Consider the following 22,009-nt stretch of genomic DNA (forward strand, 5'->3'; position numbering starts at 1 on the left):
AGAGAAACTTCCCATCTAGTAGGAAACCAATATAAAAAAATAAGTTTATAAATGTCTGCTTTCAGTCAAGATGGAGGAACAGGGGCCAGTTTGACTCTCCCTCCTCGAACAATTTAAAAGTGGACAACATACGTGAAATGGCAGGCACACGACAGGGAAGGTCAGTGATCCCTGGGAGACAGCAAACAGATGGGTGAGGGCCTGGGAGCCCCCAGCTTACGGCATGGCATGGGAAGGGGGTTCCGTGGTTAAAAGAGGAATCCCAAGCTCAGCAGAGGCTCTCCTTGAGGCAGGCGATGGCGCTAGGAGATGAGGGCTGCCAAGGCAACTGCAATTCACAATCTGAGAAGACACAACCACACCAGAGAAGACGCCAGAGAGCCCCAGAGCCGCCCGCCTAGGTCTCAAGCAGAAGAGCAATCACCACATGCAAGGGAATAAACCATCTATGCCCGGAGAAAGAACCACTCGAATGGAGGAGAGGAAACCATCCCCCCAACAAAGGGAGGAAGGGTGTAGGGCTCTTCCCATCAGCCAGGGTGAAAAATTCCACAATTCACCGGGTACCAGAAAAAGAACTCAGTTGCTTTGCATCAGCAGTGTAAAACAATTAGGCCCAGACTACACACGGATTTGGTTCTAACTAACAAAGCATGTAAGAGAAAACTCAAAACAACAAACTTTTCCAAGTGACTTAACTGCTTTTTAGACAAAATGCAAGAATATTTATTGAAATAAAAAATACCACCTGAAAAGTCAAATTCATAACATCTGATAAAAATATTTATCAGAATACTGTCACAGACCCTATAGATATTAAAAGTGTAGTGAGGGAATGTCACAAACAATTCTTTATACTAATAGAAAAAATTATCAATTTAAACAGTGCAACTCCTTAAAACTACAAATTACTGAAATCCAACCAAGATGAACTAGGCAACATGAATGTCCCTAGAACTATTAAATGAATTGAATTCATACTTAAAATTCTCCCAAATGAGAAATCTCCATACTTAAATGGTATATCTAGTAAGTTCTACCAAATATTTAAAGAATGGGCTTCCCTGATAGCTCAGTTGGTAAAGAATCCGCCTGCAATGAGGGAGACTCTGGTTCAGTTCCTGGGTCAGGAAGATCCGCTGGAGAAGGGATAGGCTACCCACTCCAGTACTGTGGCCTGGAGAGTTCCATGGACTATATAGTCCGTTGGGTTGCAAAAAGTCGGACACGATGGAGCAACTTTCACTTCACTTCATTTAAAGAATAATTAACACCAATTCTATGCAACCCTTTTCATGACGTAGAGGACAGGATACAATCTTGGAGGAAATGCTTGCTAATTAAATGTTTAATACATACATGTCTTCAGAATCTATAAAGAACTCTAAAAATCAATGAGCATAGAGCAAAATTAGGCAAGACATCTGAACAGAAAATTCATCAGAAAAGATGGATGGGTAGCAGATACGCCCATGGGAGGGCGGTTGACACCGTTAGTCACTAGGGAAGTGCAAAGTACACTCAGTGAGATACTGGCTTATATTCGTTAGAATGTCACAAACGACGTGACTGATCACACCAAGAGTTGGAGAGGATGTGAGTAACTAGAACTTTCATACCCTGTTGGTGGCAATACAAAATGGTATGACCATTTTGGAAAACAGTTTGGTATTTTTTAAAAAGTTAAACATATGCTACCCATATGCCTGAGTCATCCCACTCCTATATTCCTACCCCCAAGTCCATCCCGAAAATGAAAACATGCATGCAAAGACTGGGACACAAGTGTGCATGGCAGCTCTACTTATAATAGCAAATACTGGGAAAAACCTAAATACCGACCAACAGGCGAGTGAACATTCAAAAGGAATACAACCCAGCAAAACACCGATGGCACGCAAATACAGGGCGAAATGTCAACATTATTATGGTGAGCGAAAGGAGCCAGGTTAGAAAAAAAGAGCACACAACTGATGATCCCATTTGTAAAATATCTTAGAAAACGAAACTACAATGAACAGAAGCATCGGTGCTTGTTTGGGGCTGAAGAAGCAGAGATGGGAAAGGAGGTGAGGCTACAAAAGGGGCAGGAGGAATCTTTTGGGACCAATGGGCACATTCACCGTGCTGATTTGTGAAAGGGTTTCTGAGATGTGAAATGAAAGTGAAAGTGTGAGTCACACTCAGTCGTGTCTGACTCTGTGCAACCCCTCGGACTCTGACCCAGCAGGATTCTCTGTCCATGGGATTCTCCAGGCAAGAATACTGGAGTGGGTAGCCATTCCCTTCTCCAGGGGATCTTCCCAACCCAGGAATCAAACCCAGGTTTCCTGCATTGTCAGCAGATTCTTTACCATCTGAGCTATCAGGGAAGCCCTCTGAGATGTAGGTTTTTGTCAAAACTTATCATTTTTTTAAACTGAAAAACAGGTGCTGTTTATTACATGCCAATCATCATTTATTAAAACTGTTAAATTTTTGAGAAGTAAGTAAATTCACATTCATAAAAAGAGTTCAGAGAAACAACAAAAAATCTGTTCTGGATGCTTACAATAGAAACCAACATTCTCACTTCTTCTGATATTTAGTTTGTATGTTAAGTAAACACCAGAGGAATATCTCCTCTTGATGGAAAAAAAGCAAGGAAAATGGATTCAACATTTGCTGTTTATCTGAAATTTAACTGGATATTCTGTATCTTATCTGGCAATCTCATCTCCTCCCCGGGGCCCCAAGACACCCATCCATAATTTTTTTTAAACCCAAAGAAACAAAGCCTTCCTCAGTGATCAGTGCAAAGAAATAGAGGAAAACAATAGAATGGGAAAGACTAGAGATATCTTCAAGAAAATTAGACATACCAAGGGAACATTTCGTGCAAAGATGGGCTCAATAAAGGACAGAAATGGTATGGACCTAACAGAAGCAGAAGATAGTAAGAACAGGTGGCAAGAATACACAGAAGAACTGTACAAAAAAGATCTTCACGGCCCAGATAACCACAATGGTGTGATCACTCACCTAGTGCCAGACATCCTGGAATGTGAAGTCAAGTGGGCCTTAGAAAGCATCATTACGAACAAAGCTAGTGGAGGTGATGGAATTCCAGTTGAGCTATTTCAAATCCTGAAAGATGATGCTGTGAAAGTGCTGCACTCAATATGTCAGCAAAGCAGTGCATTATTTTGCCAACAAAGGTCCATCTTGTCAAAGCTATGGTTTTGCCAGTAGTCATGTATGAATGTGAGAGTTCGACTATAAAGAAAGCTGAGTACTGAAGAATTGATGCTTTTGAACTGTGGGGCTGAAGAAGACTAGAGTCCCTTGGACTGCAAGGAGATCCAACCAGTCTATTCTAAAGGAAGTCAGTCCTGAATATTCATTGGAAGGACTGATGCTGAAGCTGAAACTCCAATACTGTGGCCACCTGATGCGAAGAGCTGACTCATTGGAAAAGACCCTGATGCTGGGAAAGATTGAAGGCGGGATGAGAAGGGGATGACAGAGGATGAGATGATTGGATGGCATCACTGACTCAATGGACATGAGTTTGAGCAAGCTCTGGGAGTTGATAACAGACAGGGAAGCCTGGCATGCTACAGTCCACGGGGTGGCAAAGAGTCAGACATGACTGAGCAACTGAGCTGAACCAAAGGAGGAAGAACACTCCGTGCAAAATTCCCAGTGATGGTTTGAATGCTTTATTAATTACTTCAATAGCAACAACATAAGTAGTAGCCACCAGTCTTGTATCATCAGTCTTGTATCATCTAGTCTTTCCCTGGGTTAGGTGCTGGGGACACAATCTATGATAGGAAACTGGTATATGTCACTAAGGTTACACCTAGATGATGTTGTAAGGAGATATTATGGTAGAGTGGGAAGATCAAACTGCTTTATTCTAAATATTTCCTACTCCAACGCTAAAGAGTTGGGATGGGGAAAGATGCCTTGGACATTGCATTTCTAAGGTATGTTATAGCATGGTGTGAAGAAATGAACCATTCTCAGTGAACACACACCAGGGAGTGTACTCACTAAGAGGTCCAGTCTGCACTGTGGGACAAGAAACACAACTAGGACACGGAAGCTGGTGCTGCATGAGATTGTCGATCGATTGCCATGAAAAAAAGATGCTGGCCTAGGCCCTGGAGGAAATGCAGGCCCTGTTATCAGAGTGCGTTTGCTTTATTTGGAGTCAAGGATCAAAACATAACAACGAACTGTGTGAACTGTTCAGTTCAAGTGTGGGAAAATGTTCATGGTGTCCATGCTGGTCTTAATAATGGGATACACTGGGCATAGAAAACAGATTACCTTGCATGTTGGCTGCCCAGTTTTCCCAGCACCACTTATTGAAGAGACTGCCTTTTCTCTGCTGTATAGTCTTGCCTCCATTGTCAGAGACTAGGGGACCGTAGGTGTGTGGGTTTACCTCTGGACATCCTATCCTGTTCCATTGATCTGCATTTCTGTTTTGGGGCCGGGACCATATTGCTTTGATTAATGTAGTTTTGTAGTATAGCCTGAAGTTCGGGAGCCTAATTCCTCCAGCTCTATTTCTCTCTCTCAAGACTGCTTTGGCTATTCGGGGTCTTTCGTGTTTCCATACAAAGTGTAACATTTTTTGCTCTAATTCTGTTAAAAATACCATTGATAATTTGGTAGAGATGGCACTGAATCTGTAGATTGCTGTGGTAGTGGAGTCATTTTCACAGTATTGATTATTCCAATCCAAGAACATGTTTGTGTCATCTTTTATTTCTTTCAAAAATAAAATCTTCTTGCATCTAAATCTGTTCCAAATACACTTTTCACTAGGACAACACAGGTAGGTTTTTAAACAGCCCAGGGAATGACTCTTTTTAATATGTTTCTTCCTGATAATCCTATAAATGTTAACGCAGAAATGGTATGTATGTCAGTCTCTAATGGGAAATGTACAGGTGTAACCTGCTTGTTTTACTATCTTGGTAAATAACCATTGTTTTATTAAATCTAGCCTATAAATGATTGCTTGTATCCCTCAGCTTTGTAGAGCTCTAATAGACATTTCTTTAAAAAACAGTAAAGGATGTAATTTTGCTGAATGCCACATTTGGTGCGCTAGTTCCTGAGTGGGACTCTGATTTGTAGTGTCATGATGATCAGAGCTGGAACAAAGTCATGTTGCCCCATCTCTAACCATCTGTCAGTGGTTGAAATGCTTTTCATTCCTATTAAAGTATTTCTTCTTGAGTCTCTCACTATGTGCATTGATAATTTTCAGGTCACTCTGTATGATTCATTTTCCTGCAAACTTCATTGTTTTGAATACATTAGAAGTTCTTTCCTAATGTAAGTTATCCCATTTTTGACAACTGTGAAGAAAATAGCTGAGAACTATGTACAGAAATACTTTGGAATTTTTTTGGTCATAAGTGGAGAGAGATCTGTAAGAATATTAGTTTAAAAAAGTTGTCATCACCGTACTTTTAAAACCATGAATTAAAAAATAGTAAGAATCCACTAATAATAAAACAAATTACTTTTACTCCTTCCAAAATTGATTTCAGCTAAATGCAGAAATCTTTATTTCACTTATTAACTTGCCACAAAAGTAAATTTTCAGCTGTAACTAATAGGGTCTCACAATCATGTAGGAAATGGTTCAGGTGAGTATACTGAGAAGATATTCCTAAGTGGGTCAGCTCTACCTATAAATTAACTCTTAGTTAATAATAGCTTCTTCCTCAAATATAGATCATGAATCCAGTGTCTATTGTGATGTTTTTATTCCTAAACGTATTTTTACCATGTAAATTGATCCTCCACTTTACAGTACTATATAGAGTACTTTCAGTTAACAAAGCATTTCAAAGAACAAAGAAAGAACCATCAGATGAAGCCATTTTAAAAATCAATATAGAATGCTAACCCATGCACTGTTGTATAGTTATAATACGACTAGAAATTTCAGAGAAGGACTCAGTGTTTTTTGAGGAGTGAGAATAATATTATGCTGTGACAAAGGCAAGCCTGGGATCTTTATCTCATACTAAAGTTTAAATAGCTACCCGAAAATGGGAATGTTTAAGGACCTCCCTGGGAGTCTGGGGGCTTCCCTGGTGCCTCGGTAAAGAATCTGCCTGCAATGCAGTTTGATCCCTGGGTTGGGAAGATCCCCTGGAGAAGGGAATCGCTTCCCACCCCAGTATTCTTCCCTGGAAAATTCCATGGACAGAGGACCCTGGCTGGCTACAGTCCATGGGGTCACAGAGAGTCAGACACAGCTGAGCAACTAACACACAGACACACACACACACTCACACACACACCGTGGTGGTCCAGCAGTTGAGACTCCACGTGTCCACTGCAGGGGGTGTGGGTTCGATCCTGGTTGGGAAAGCAAGATCCCCCACGTTGCGTGGCATGGCCAGGAGAAAGGCAATGTTTAGGCATGATGACACCACACATTTTAATTGGTTTGGCCCACGAACGCATCTCATATAGATGCATTGAATGATGTTAATGAATACCACATGTTGGACACAGCATTAGAGCTCAGTTATAAAATGATACAGGAAACTGAAAGGTCATTCATGCCCTAGCTCATTGAACAAATGTTTATTGGCCCCTATTACAGGCATATTGTTGCTGGCTAGTCCCTAAGTCGTGTCCAACTCTTTTGCGACCCCATGGACTGTAGCCCACCAGGCTCCCCCGTCCATGGGGTTTCCCAGGCAAGAATACTGGAGTGGGTTGCCATTTCCTTCTCCAGGGGATCTTTCTGACCCAGGGATCGAACCCACATCTCCTGCATTAGCAGGTGGCTTCTTTACTGCTGAGCCCCCTGAGAAGCCCCATTATGTGCGTACAGTAGACGGCTTTCTGTAACAGGGCTTATAGTCTACTGGGAATGACAGAGGTTAAAGACTCATGAAATGCAAGGGTACTCAGATAAGAGAGTACATCATGAGAAACACTGGGCTGCATGAAGAACAAGCTGGAATCAAGATTGCCAGGAGAAATATCAATAACCTCAGATATGAAGATGACACCACCCTCATGGCAGAAAGTGAAGAAGAACTAAAGAGCCTCTTGATGAAAGTAAAAGAGGAGAGTGAAAAAGTTGGCTTAAAGCTCAACATTCAGAAAACTAAGATCATGGCATCCGGTCCCATCACTTCACGGCAAATAGATGGGGAAACAGTGGAAACAGTGGCTGACTTTATTTTTCTGGGCTCCAAAATCACTGCAGATGGTGACTGCAGCCATGAAATTAAAAGACGCTTACACCTTGGAAAGAAAGTTATGATCAACCTAGACAGCATATTAAAAAGCAGAGACATTACTTTGCCAACAAAGGTCCATCTAGTCAAGGCTATGGTTTTTCCAGTGGTCATGTATGGATGTGAGAGTTGGACTATAAAGAAAGCTGAGCACCAAAGAATTGATGCTTTTGAACTGTGGTGTTGGAGAAGACTCTTGAGAGTCCCTTGGACTGCAAGGAGATCCACCCAGTCCATCCTAAAGGAGATCAGTCCTGGGTGTTCTTTGGACAGACTGATGTTGAAACTGAAACTCCAATACTTTGGCCACCTGATGCAAAGAGCTGACTCATTGGAAAAGACCCTGATGCTGGGAAAGATTGAGGGCAGGAGGAGAAGGGGACGACAGAGGATGAGATGGTTGGATGGCATCACCGACTTGATGCACATGGGTTTGGGTGAACTCCGGGAGTTGGTGATGGACAGGGAGGCCTGGCATGCTGCGATTCATGGGGTCGCAAAGAGTCAGACACGACTGAGCGACTGAGCAACTGAACTGAACTGAACTGGAAGAGAGTTTGGGTGACCTATTTCCTGGTTTGCCAGGGACAGTCCCGGTTTATACCTATATTTCTGGCAAGATTATTAACAGTGGCCCTATTTCACTCTTAAACTTGCCCTGGTTTGGTCAACATGCATATGACCATTCTTATCACTGGCAAAACAAAATATTAGACTCTAGAAGAATTCTTTCTACAATATACTGCTTAGAGACTAGGGATAGAGTTCTAAATTTTGTGCATATGACGTTAATGCCCAAATAACCTTATGTTTAGTATTTACTCATTGGACTCTCACTGGGATACATACCACAAATGAGGTCTAAATTAGTCACGTCATTAATATGACTACCATGCACTCAATGTTTCTGCCCCCGTTCCCCCAAAGAAACTTCATATATTGAAACCCTCATATCCAATGTGACTGCATTTAGACACTTTAGGAGGTAATTTAGGTTAAATGAATTCATCAGAATGGAGCCCTAATTCAAAAGAACTAGTGTCCTTTGAGGCAGAGGCATTAGAATTTTTCTGTCTCTCTCTGTCTCCCTGGCACCTTGATCTTGGATTTCCAGTCTCCAGAACTGTAAGAAAACAAATGCCAATTGTTTAAGCCACCCAGACTACGGTATTTTGTTACGGCAGCCAAACAGACCAATACAATGACTAACTGCTCAGAATGTTACACTGAAAGGCCCTCAGCTCCAAGCAAGTCATCTGGAACCTTTTTAGTTAAGTCTGAGCCAAGTCAGAAAAATGGAAAGAATGCTTCAGAAACAGTCAGTTCACTTATGCATATGGAATCTTGGACATTTAATTCAGAAAGTCAAGATAATCACATTTGGGATTTCAATTTCTTTGGGATTGAATATCTCTGGACTTTCATTTGCAATATGTATTAATCCTTGGACTTTCTCACCAGGAACATAATAACGGAAGAAGATTTATAGTCAAATCTGGGAACATTACGGCTTCCCTCGTGGCTCAGACGGTAAAGAATCAGCCTGCAATGCAGGCGTCCCGGGCTCCATCCCTAGGTCAGGAAGATTCCCTGGAGAAGGAAATGGCCACCCAGTCCAGTGTTCTTGCCTGGAGAATTCCATGGAGAGAGGAGCCTGGTGGGCTACAGTGCATGGGATTGCTAAAAGTCAGATACAACTGAGCAACTAACACTTGGGAATATTTAGGCTACTGGGATTTTATTACTGGAGTTACTCTTTCATTTTAATATTTTCATTTATTCTCATTGCAGAATCTCTGATGGGCTCTGTTGCACAGTGTGTCAGAATGGGGTTTGAGATGGGAGATAAAATGCATTACAGTCTTGAAAACAGAGTGGCCTTGAAATCAATTAAAGTAATGCACTGTTGGCCCACTTCAGAATCTTTGGGTACAAAAATCTATATTGCTTCTCAGTGGTCCCAGAAAGACACACAGGGAAGCAGTGGGTGAAGACAAAGGAAAGAATATTCTGAAAGCCTCAGATGCTCCCCCAGGAGCAGAGCCAGTCCCCCTGTTACTGTAGGCTTCCTGGATGAGATCTGTGGTCAGAACACAACCCAAGGCATGGGGCTGGCCGAGGACACTGCCTCTTCTCTGTCGCTTCCTTGGAGTCAGAGGCAGGGTGATGCTCTGGGTCACTCTCTGATCCTTCACGATTCATGAAGGGAGGTGAAGTGACCAACGAATCTAATCTAACTGGTAATTTTAATGAGAAGAAAGACAGGATTCTCAGCTGTTTGAGAGCTGCTTGGAAGGAAAGTTGTTTTCCTTCTTTTCTGCAAGGTCCATGCTTTACCTGAGCAGCATCTGTCATTGGAAGGTCTACCTAAGCCCAAATTGTCTGTAATTGGGGGAGGAGGGTGATTTTGCCCAATTCTGGGGTTCCACTAGCAGACACTGTTGCCTCTCCTGCCAAGCAGTGTCCTTCAATCTAGACTTTATGCAAGAAATGTGACATTTTGATCATTTTTGTCTTCTGATTTTGGTCAAGAACTGGATAAGTAAAATGATAGGAATCAGGTCCATTCAAATGAACTACTGATAACTGGAGCTTCTTTGTGGATTTCTGAGTTACTAAGATCATTTAGATACTATGAATGAAAACTATCACCTGTGTCTCATTCAATAGTACACCTATAAAGCTCTCCTAATAGCTCTCCTATAAAGAGAATCATATAATTTATAAGGAGTGAAACAAGCAATGTAGGTAATTATTTAAGACTGGTTTGGCCCTGCAAGCAAGGTCATTTTGCATTTATGTTTTACCTGACATAACTTATAATTAAAAATATTAAGTTGTATTGGTGGAGGCTGGAAATGGGGGAATACAGTTAAATAGTCAATAAGATTCAGAATTCTGGGACAGAATTTTTTTGATGTACTCCCAAAATTTTATTAAAAATAAAGTATAACTGTCAATATATTGAATTCATCCTTTGAAAATAACTTCTCTTCTATTTTCCTGATTTTGGTTGCTTCATACTGAATGCTTTCTTCTTGTTCAGTTGCTAAGTCCTGTCTGCATCTTTTGAGACTCCAAGTACTATATCCCACCAGGCTCCTCTGTCGATGGGGTTTTCCAGGCAAGAATACGGAAGTGCATTGCCATTTCCTTCTCCAGGGGATCTTCCTAACCCAGGGATTGAACTTCTGTCTCCTGTAGTAGTCTGATTAGTAGTCTTATTAGTAGTCTGATTCTTCACCACTGAGCCACTGGGAAGCCTTAACTAAGTGGAATTATATCTTGGTTTTAGATCATTTAGACTGGTTAGTTTTGGGTATTGTTTCCGATGTTGTTTGAAAGTTACTGGCGCCTCTTTGATTTCAATTTTCATACGATTTTTAAGGAAAACAGGCGGTTCTCTGTTCCCAAGGGTCATTTTTCTCACTGTTCCTGAGCTGATTTTTCAGAGGTCATCCCTGCTGCGGTGTCACCACCACGCAGATCTGCAAGATCCCTAGTGAGCACAGGAGTGACTTCTGTCCAGGAAACGCCACAACAGTAACCGGACTGTTCATCAGGAAACTGAGCAAAGGCCGCCCAGGGCGGAGGGCCTGTGCTGGATCTGAGAGCTCTCAGGGCTTCTCTGCCCCCACTGACGTCACAGAGCCGTTTGGGCATCCCTGTGGTCTGGCTGTGGCTGCTAAAGGCTATCGTGCCTAAAGAGACTGCACACCATCGTGGAAAAAGTAGAAAGAGGTAGAAAGAGCAGCTCCTTGAGGACATGGCGACTACCAGCACCAAGGCTGACGGGGGAGGAGTTAAAAATCCTCGGGTGGGATGCGTCAGGCTCTGGGCCACTATCACACTCCTTGGGACCTCATTTTCTCAGCTCTAAAGTGGGCAGGGACTGATAATGCAACTCGTGGGGATGCTGCGAGGATTCGACGAGACAAGCTTGCTGTCAGTCCTGATCAATCTCACCCAAGGCAAACGGAAAAGTCTCAGGATTATTAGTTATATCACAACTAAAGGTGTGCAGTGAGAGCAGTCACCCCAAAAAAGGTTATTATGAGGAACAGAATCACGTATAACGTGCAGGTCTGGAGCTTCACCCACAGCGGGGATCCAACCACACCCAGTGGTGACGCCCCAGGCACTCCTGACGGGAACTTCCCAAGGCATAAGGGCGTTCTGCGTCAGTAAAACGCCTGAATGAAAGAAGAGTGAATGAATGATGACAAAGAAGTGAGTGGTGAAGGAATGAGTAAATTAATGCTTTCATAGGAGACCATCTAGCTTATTCGAGTAGAAACTAGGATCAAGGCCAGACACTGGGGATAACACAGCAAACATCAAAGTCACCTTTCACAACCTGTCCCTTTTTCTATGGAAAACCATCCCCCAAATCTATCAGAAAGAAGATAGGACTAGATAAAGGGTTAGGTTCCTGTGGGTCAAAACCACCCACCTTCTGTTAAAGCCGACGAAGTTTAACTGTGGTCTTGGCTGGCAGGCTTGGAAGGGTCATGCACATGATAAATAAACTCTCCTCGCTTGTTCATTGGCACACCGTCTATGTGTCAGTGGCTACCTCGCGGCTACTTTCTGCCACGAGGCAGAGCTGAGTAGCTACGTCAGTGATCTTGTGGCCCGTAAACCTACAATAGTCATTATTTGGCCTCTTATAGAAAAAATTCGCAGATCTCCAGTAGATTAGAGGGGAATTTTATGATTCATAATCCACTGAGCAGTAGAAAAAATCCCCAATAAAAATAAACCTAATTGTATTTAAACTGAAATGGCCTCGAGAATCTATTATACTTCTCATTCCTATTTTTATATTTCATTGAAAAATAACAGGTCCTCATTCCTCCCCAACCTCATTAAACTTTAGACAATCAGCCAACCCTGCAGAAGGGTTTTAGCAGAAAGAATACGCTGAGACTTGGCAAAATTATCCCTGAAGAAACTATATCCTTTGCCAGTTAAATTAGAATATTTAACAGCTCCTAAACAGATTAATTCTCATTTCTATTAAAGATGTATTGACAGTAACTGACATCACTTCCAAGGAACAAGGAAGACTTTCAGACGATCCCAACCCGGACTGTAGCTGGTGAGTTCTGTGCAGCAGGGCGGCCTTGGCCCATTCATTTAACCCCATCAGCTGATGAGCGTCTCCTTTCATCCGTCTCCACGCACCCAATTTAAATCATGGCTCTGTGCCTTCACGGCCTGACCTTCCAGCAACAACTGTGTCATTTACACAAGCTAAATGACTCAGACTATTTCTACGAGGGATCTCATCCAGGAACAATCTCAAAACAGAGATCACGCATCCTCACCTTGCCAAGCATAATACCAGTCCCTGCAGCGCTTTTACTGGACAAGCCCTTCTGTCTTCAGCAAATAAGGCACCTCATTAAAGGGTCAACCTCTTCCTGTGTGGGGGATACTGTCCTGCTCCCCCCTGCCAGCCACAGAGAAGTCCATACACAAATGATGTTCATGACCCTTGCAAGTCTGCCACCCAAGACCCACAGTGAGATCTCCAAAGATGCCCCTTCTACATTTGGAAAAAGATTAACATTCAAAAGGCTAGCACCCTGAGAAGAGTAGAGATATGTAGGACTAAAATCTGGTATGCCCCTGGATGACCATTAAAAAGCCATGTTACCTATAATGTCATAAGCATCGCTGTTCGTTGTTCAGTTGCCAAGCCATGTCCGACTCTTTGCAAACCCATGGACTGCGGCACGCTAGGCTTCCCTGTCCTTCACTGTCTCCCAGAGTTTGCTCAAATTCATGCTCATTGAATCCGTGATGCCATCCAACCATCTCACCCTCTGTCGTTCCCTTCTCCTCCTGCCTTCAATCTTTCCCAGCATCAGGGTCTTTTCCAGTGAGTCAGCTCTTCACATCAGGTGGCCAATGAGTCAGCTCTTTCTTTGCATCAGAGACCACTTGAGGCCAGATTCAAGGAATGCAGGCCCTGCCTACATCCAGATCCTTATTAGCATCCCTGCCCCTTGAACCACTGGATAAAACTCCTCCACTAATCCCTGTGGGTGGTTGGGATACACAGTGTTTGAGAGGCACAATGTGCCCACTGCGTCCTTCTTTGCTCTGCAAAGCAACAAAGCTGCTCTTTCCCCCTTCACTTAAAATTCTGGCTCTGAGATTCAATTTTGCACCAGAGCACAAAGGCAGAGCTCTCAGCATCATTTCCAGTTACTTGCATGTTATCCCTGTAAGAGGATGTTGTCACTGCTGTTTAGTCACTAAGTCACGTCTGGGTCCTTTGTGACTCCATCGACTATAGCTTGCCAGGCTCCTCTGTCCATGGGATTTCCAAGGCAAGATTACTGGAGTGGGTTGCCATTTCCTTCTCTAGGGGATCTTCCTGACCCAGGGATCGAACTGGCCTCTCCTGCACTGCAGGCATATTCTTTACCACTGAGCCACCAGGGAAGCCCCCCAGAGGATGTGGTAGCTTGTCCCAAGTTGGCTACTGTCAATCGCCTGCTTCCTAACAAAAATATCTCGGCTGCTCTGCAACTTCTTTCACCAGTAAAATAGAGAGGAAGTGATGCTGTGCTAATTCCCAGCCCAGCTTGTAAGAGAAGTTCAGGTTTCCTTTCTTGCCCCTGGGAACACTGAGCCCCAAGGTAAGAAGTCAAGACTATTCTGCTGGAGAAAGACCACATGGAGGAACATTCAGGCGCCAGGCACAGGGATGAAGCAGCTGTCTTGTCCATCCATCATAGGCCAACCTCTCCCACTGTAGGGCCACAATGGCTGGAGAAACCCCAAGCAAGTATTGACCCGCTAAGCCCAGTTATCCCACAGAAGTGGGAGAAATAACAAACTGCTATGTTATGCCACTAAGTTTTGGGGCAACTGCTAACTGAGCCAGAAGTGTACACACCCCCACTCCTTCTTACCTGCTCCCTGGTGGCTTGGCAGTAAAGAATTCGCTTGCAATGCAGGAGGCTGCCTGCAATGCAGGAGACTCTGGTTTGATCCCTGGGTTGGAAGATCCCATGCAGAAGGAAATGGCAGCCCACTCCAATATTCTTGCCTGGAGAATCCCATGGATGGAAGAGCCTGCTGGGTTACAGTCCATGGGGTTGCCAGAGTCGGACATGACTTAGCAACTAAACCACCACCATCACCTGGGTTACCTCCAGCAAGTAAGGTGATTCTCCAGCCCACGGATGGCAGCCTAGGCCAAGTGGCTGCTTTAACAATGGAATATAAGAGAGCAACAGATGCTGAATCTCAGCACACGTTGTAACAGCCACTCAGCCAAGCCTCTTCTCCCCTGATACAGGAAGGACATGTCCTAGATCTGGGCTATTCCTTAACCCTGGGGTGCATCATGAAAAAGAGACCCAGATCACAGCTGATTCAAGCTAAGGTGTGTGACTTCTAAATACGGTCAATGTAACGTAAAAGAGAAAGAAACCTTTGCTGTTGCAAGCCACTGACTTGGAATTTTTATGTTCTACAGAATGTACTGGTGCATCTGTCTTTTACAAAGCCATCAGAAAGTTCTCACAAACTGAAGGATGCAACTAACATTAGAGAAAGCTGTTGAAATGGAAGACGATGTCAGATCTTTCCTGTTCGATTTCATAGAGTTTAGACCCAGAAGCATGATGGGTGACTGGCAACCCACTCCAGTATTCATGCTAGTGTCCACGCAGGCAGGAAAAACCTGCCCTCATCCTTGGAGCCTGTGGTCTAGGGTAGGGTAGCGATTTTTTTCTATAAAGGGCCAGAGAGTAAACATTTTATCTTTGTACGTCAAGAGGCAAAAATGAGGGTACTATGTAGGCAAGCATTTAACATTTGACAATTTTAAAATGTAGAGATATGCTTATATCTCAGGTCATAACACAAGTAGGTGGCAGGCCAGAACCGATCTGATCGTCTGCTAACCTCTGCTCCAGTGAATAGTTGGTAAATATTAACAAATAATATTTGGATATAATATTATTCATAAATATTCATATTAAATGAATATTTCCAGTGAATGTATAATAAGTATAATACATAAGGTCTTTTTGAAGCTTAGAGATGAGACACAGACCATTGTGGGATTTTATAAATGATTTTTCAATAAGAGGATGCCTGAGTGAATCTTAAATATCAAGTAAATGTCACTGAGTAAATAGAGAAAACAGTAGAAATGTGATTACGTGAGCAGAGACACAAGTTGCTGAAGCCCCATGATATGTACTTGTTAACTTGACTTCCTCCCTTCAGCACGAGGGGAGCAGGTAACACAAACAAGGTATCCGAAACTTCTCAAACCTCAGGGCGACAGGTTTGCTACCTACTGACCCCACAGAAACACATGCCCACAAACACAGGTGCCTCAGGCAGCTCAAGAGACCACAGCTCTGGAGGGTTATAGCAGCAGAGGCCTGTCTTCTCAAAGGCCTGGAGGCTGGGACGTACAGGACCAAGGGGTGGGCTCGTCCAGTTTCCACTGAGGTCTCCTCCTGGTGAGCAGACAGCCCGTCCCGCTGGGCCTCCCTGGCGGCACAGGAGGGAAAAACCTGCCTGCAAGTGCAGGAGACCCAGGTCCACCCCCGAGTGGGCGAGACCCCTGGAGAAGGAAGTGGGAGCCCACTCCAGTGTTCTTGCCCGGGAAATCCCGCGGACGGAGCAGCCTGGAGGGCTACAGTTCATGGGCTCGCAAAGAGTGGGACGCAGCTCAGCGACTAAACCACCCCCGTGCTGCCTTCCCACTGCGCGTTCAGCGAGCACAGAAGGACACGCTGTGATTCTTCCTACACGGACACGAACCCTACCGGTCCAGAGCCCCACCCTTATGACCTCATTTAACCCTAATTACCTCCTCATAGCACCATTTCCCTGGAGAAGGAAATGGCACCCCACTCCAGTACTCTCGCCTGGAAAATCCCATGGATGGAGGAGCCTGGTAGGCTACAGTCCATGGGGTCGCAAACAGTCTGACACGACGGAGCGACTTCACTTTCTTTCTTTCCATAGTTCCGTTTAGAGAAGGAAATGGCAACCCACTCCAGTGTTCTTGCCTGGAGAATCCCATGGACGGAGGGGCCTGGTGGGCTACAGTCTATGGGGTTGCAGAGAGTCGGACATGACTAAGCAACTCACACACACACACACACACACACACACACACAGAACCATCTCCAAATACAGTCACCTCAGGGGTTAGGGTCTAACACACGACTATTAAGAAGACACGATTCAGTCCACAGTAGGTGATCCAATGATGTATCATGATTTGCACTTAATAATTTACTTCTATTGCTCTGTTCCTTCTTCCTCCTGTACCTAAACTTGTAAGGTCTTTGCCATGGAGACAGTATCTTGCCTTATTACCCCACTCAGAAGCTACTGCTGCTATTAGGGGGGAAAAATTCGACAAGCATGCTTCTCATTTAATCAAAATAGGATTTCTCCACAAACACAATTCTCCACTTTTGATTAGGAAGCCTCAGAATGATGGACAGCTATTAAAGCCAAGAAATCAGGAAGCGCATTTGCAAATACCATCACGTCCACCTCTGGGTTCCACAGAATATCCATTAGCCACATCCACTGTCACGTTGGGTTTCAGAAGCAACAAATGCAGTTCCAATGAATAGGTGCTTGTTTCAAAATTGGACGTGGTTTTCTTTGCCCAGTATTTTTCCAGTAACCACACTCCTCTTTGTAAACTAAACAAAGTAATTGGTTTGATGGGTTTTGATTCTCTAACATGTAAGACAAGGTGATATGAATAGAAATGTTTTACATAGGAATTTTTATATGATATTCTGGCAACCAAAAACTTCTATTAATTTGCACCTTGAGGCTTTGTTTATACAACAATGCTTGACTGCCTGGGGGAACTTCAAGGTTCTAATGAGCTTTATGAATAAATATGTTACTTGTTGATGTGAATTGTGTTTTATTGAAGTTGTCTAGTAACTGAGAATCTCTCTATGGATCGTGTTTTTGTAATAATATTCCAGACTGGTGTCCTTTATTCAAGTGATATGGTGACAAATTTCCACTGAAATACATTAATAACTCCATTCATGTGTGCGCTTAGTCACTCAGTTGTGTCCGACTCTTTGTGACCCCATGGACCAGAGCCTATCTGCCTCCTCTGTCCATGGGGATTCTCCAGGCAAGAACACTGGAGTGGGTTGCCATGCCCTCCTCCAGGAGATCTTCCCAACCCAGGGATCAAACCCATATCTCCCACATTGCAGGCGGATTCTTTACCATCTGAGCTACCAGGGACGTCCATTTATACTGATATGCAATTATAAATAAGGATGATAAATTGAAACTCACATCTCCTTTTATGTAAGGGGCCAGTTAAGAAATGCAGAGATTTACCAAAAAGCATCATTTTCCAAGCAAATATAGTATAGCTAGGCTCTCTGTTATGCAGAAACAGTACTTTAAATTGAACAAATATTAACCTCCAATGCCAGCTTCATTCTGAAAACATTGACTAAACAGACAAATGCACAGGCATTGTGACTGAATAAGATAAAGTCTCTGTCTAGAAGTCAGAATAAAGTAAGAAATGTATATATGTGGAAAAGGGTACTTAATTTTAAAAGATAATCATTACAAATACTATTTTAATACAGATAAGTCTTGGTAAGTATGTATGTATATATGTCAAATGAGACAAAAATAAAGGTCAAACATTTTCTAATATTATGCCATATAATATTGTATACACACACAGACTCATGTTCTCCACTCTCTTCTGGGAAAATGGGACAATTTAAGTGACCACTTGCTGGAGTAGCTATAAGGAAGATCCATGCAGCTATTAAAAATTATTCCAGAGAAACTCTGAGGGACACTTTAAAGCCAACTTTCTCTGACTGCATGAGTCTAAAACACTCTAACAAAATAAAGAGCAGAGAATGCATTCAATGAGCTTTAAAAAATTGTTTATAGAGTGAGATTAATCCTATTTCATATCCAATACAGAATCCATTTACAGTGCTCCAGAAACTTCAACTGTACACAGATCTTGGAAATCTCAACAAATGTGCAAGTTTTAATCCAGTAAATCAGTAAATGCCTGAGACTTCCTGGTGGCTCAGATGGTAAAGAATCTGCCTGCAGTGCAGGAGACCACGGTTCAATCCCAGGGTTGGGAAGATCCCCTGGAAAAGGGAATGGCTACCCACTCTGATATTCTTGCCTGGAGAATCCCTTGAACAGAGGATCCTAGTGGGCTACAGTCCATAGGGTTGCAAAGAGTCAGACAAGACTGAGCAACTAACACTTTCACTTTGCATCCTCAGCAAGTTCCCTTTGATAATTATCAAGGCACTCACATACTTCCAATCCTTGGCTGAAGAAAATCAAACCAAATAAAATAAAGATATAATCTCCAAGTGAGTAGATGTTCTAGGGTGGTAGTTCTCTAAACGTTGTCCACACACCAGCAACATCAGCTTCACCTGGGAACTCTCTAGAAATGGTAATTTGCAAAACTCATCTAGACCAGGGGCTTTCCAGGTAGCTCACCTAGTAAAGAATCCGCCTGCAATGTGGGAGACCTGGGTTCGATTCCCTGAGTCAGTAAGATCCTCTGGAGGAGGGCATGGCAACCCAGTCCAGTATTCTTGCCTGGAGAATCCCCATGGGCAAAGGAGTCTGGTGGGCTGCAGTCCATGGGGTTGCAAACAGTCAGACATGACTGAGTGACTAAACACAGCACAGCACATCTAGACCAACTGATCTAGAACACTGGGGCTGCTGCCCAGAAAGCTGTATTTTAACAAGCCTGTCATGGACACTAACATTGGAGAACCACTGCACTCAGCACAACTTGGGAAGGGAGCCAATACTGCCAAGTGAACTACAGTTCATCAAGGCTGGGGACCCTCTGAGGTCATATGATGCCTGCAGATAACAAAACCACACCCTTCTCCATCAGATAAACCAAGGGTCCCTGGACCCCACTCTCTGCTGACTGTCATCCAGAAGGTCTGGGGTAAATATGGGAATCTATTACTTTAAACTTGTATGTGGGCAGGTTTCAAACTCATTGATCCAAAGACTTGGATTGAAGGGGTGGGAAGGCTGACTTTTAATACTTAAATTCTTATGCATGAGAAATATATACTCATGAACAGACCAAACATTTCTGGGGACTATAAACAGATGTCCATTGAGGGAACAGAAAGAGGGTGACCAGAGCTACCAGACACCTCTCGGTGTAGAATAAGCAGTGATGGTAACACTACCGTCCCCATTTAACAAAAGCACAAATAATTCTTACATTCAGCACATATTCATCCTCAGTGTAGCCCTGTGTACTGCCCAACTTTGCAGTTCCTCCCTATAAATAGGAGACAGTGTGTCTTTTCACTCATGAATAAGCATCTTTTACATTTAAACTAAATATCTCGTCTATCTGCACTATATATTCTGCAGGCTAAACATATTCATTCTCCAGATACTTTATCCCTAAATGTGGCGAACTTTATCTTCCCCTTCTGAACATTCTATCACTTCTTTAGCAATGAATGGCTCATACGATGTTTAGTTTCTTATTTGTGTCTTTGGGAAATTTAAAATACACAATAAACAACTTCTATTTCTGTCCTCTGGAAAAAACAAAGGTTATAAAAATTAAATTTAGTCATAGTTCAAATATTATACCCTTTGTTATGACTATTTCCAACTTGGTGATTTAAGTCTTTTGGTTGATAGGTTGTCTGAGTTTAGCAGCTTCTTCATACCAGTGGCTCAAACTGTTTTGCTGCTCAACCAAAGTCTTAAACTCTCTTCTTTTAGATAAACGGTTTGCCAAATAGATTTCACCATACTACTGTTGTTCAACTAGCTTTTATCCATTAATGTTAAATTTTTGGCTTATAATATTGATATTACTTTATATCAATATCATTTTAAATTTCATGCTTTTATATAAGATTACCAAATACTTTCTTTTTTGCCCACACTGTTCTTATTGTTTTGACTGCCTAAAAAAACAAGATATTCTCATTGTGTTCCAATAAAACTTTATTTACAAAAAATAGATAATCGGCTAAATTTGGCCCATGAGTGCCAACCCTCGACCTAAAAAAATATTTTGTTCAGACATTTAAGGAGAAAATAATCCCACACATAACTTCTTGTATCCAATTATAATTTTAAGTCAATATTATAAGCAACAGTTTTATAAATCTTTAAACCCAAGGGAACCTAAATTTAAGGAACTATGAAAATTGTTTCCCAGTGACTGTCCTCAGTAAATTTAAAAGCTTTTTATATAAGCTTTGTCAGTGCATTTCACGGTTTTTGAGAGCATTTTGTTTACTCATGGTAAAAGATTATGAGCAATAGAAGAAATGCCAGAAAAGCAGTCAGAAGGTCCACTTACAATAATGTCACAAGTTCTGGGGATGGTGGATGCGAGAGAAAAACCTACCTCGACAGGAAATCAGAGAAGGAGAGGCGGACAGGGTAGCCATGGCGGACGCTCTTCACCATCTCCAGGATCCCGACGTACTGCAGCTGAGCGGACACGTAGAAGTTATCAAAGGTGTCTGGCAGCTTTGAGTTATTGGGCTTGATGCAGTGAATAAAGTGTGGAGTGCACTTCTGAAGTTTCCCAGTAATATCCGTCAGAGTTTTCTAAGGAGAGAAGTAAAACACACTGATTCTCCAAAGAAGACACCAACTGACGCGGTAAAGCAATGTTTAAATAAAAACCTTTATCTTCAGTCCATGAATCTTATGTATTATGCATTCACTCACTTTGCGTGTGTACACGTGTGTGTGCATGCTTACTTTTCTGAAGTTACTTAAGTGGTCAAAATGGAAGAAAATTCCATGTAAAACCTTTACAGTTGATACAATCAAAATGGAAAATTTTGAAATCGGGAAACTTCACTAACCCTGAGTTGCGACGCAATGGTGGCTGGACCTCCCCGGTCTAGTCTTTGAAGAAATGTAGAATTTCCTTTCTTTTTTAATAACTGTAATGAAACAAAAGGAAAGCATGAGCACGTTTATTTTACTAAGTCCCAGTGTAGTAGAAAAAAAATTAACCCTCCCATTCATGCAAGTTCACTCACAGGCAGATGGAGATTTAAAACAGGCTATAAAAATCAGCCCCAAGTGATTTTCTGCAATGGTAGGAAAATAAGCAACTACATGTAAAATAACCTTTACTGCATCCTTTTAAGTCCATGGCTGTCACCAACCTGCAACTATTTTAATTTGAGAATAAACAGATGTTGACTAGCTCGGTGGTACAATAAACTGACCCTGGTCTCCTTTATTATATTACTAATTGTTTGTCATGAAATGTAGCTTATTCTGGGGTAAAACTATTTTATGTTACAAAAATTCGTTGTTTTAATAATCATTGTTTTGTTCCCTAAGTTAACTATAATCAGTGTCTTACTCATTTTCTCCCTTCCTTTTCTTCTTCTTCATTTTTTAATGTTACAAGAGGTTAGTAAAATGATATGAAAAATGATGGTAGACTTTTTTTGATGAGTAATTATATATAGCTCTTAAAGAAAAAGATTCACCTGCAATAAAAATGAAATGATTATGGATATAAAAGAATAAGTGAAAATCAAGGCAGTGGGTGAAGAAAGAAAGAGCAGAAGGTAATTAATTAAATTCTACCAGGGGTTAAGAGGAGCCTCAGCCACTAATGTACTGTTACATTTCACAACATCATACAGACTGAGACCAACAGATCTATCGAT

General features: G+C 42.4%; 1 protein-coding gene across 3 annotated transcripts in view; it reads right to left on the reverse strand.

Moving 5' to 3' along the window:
• Positions 1–22,009, reverse strand: part of MYO16 (myosin XVI) — a 501,160-nt gene that overhangs the window by 112,581 nt on the left and 366,570 nt on the right. For all 3 annotated transcript variants that reach the window (XM_043477832.1, XM_043477831.1, XM_043477833.1), the window contains 2 exons: positions 21,185–21,265; positions 20,716–20,921 (listed from right to left, as the gene is read on the reverse strand). In XM_043477832.1, the coding sequence (XP_043333767.1) occupies positions 20,716–20,921; positions 21,185–21,265 (287 nt within the window). The remainder of the gene's footprint in view (positions 1–20,715; positions 20,922–21,184; positions 21,266–22,009) is intronic.

Source organism: Cervus canadensis, chromosome 9 (genome assembly GCF_019320065.1).
Source record: "Cervus canadensis isolate Bull #8, Minnesota chromosome 9, ASM1932006v1, whole genome shotgun sequence".
Classification (NCBI taxonomy): domain Eukaryota; kingdom Metazoa; phylum Chordata; class Mammalia; order Artiodactyla; family Cervidae; genus Cervus; species Cervus canadensis.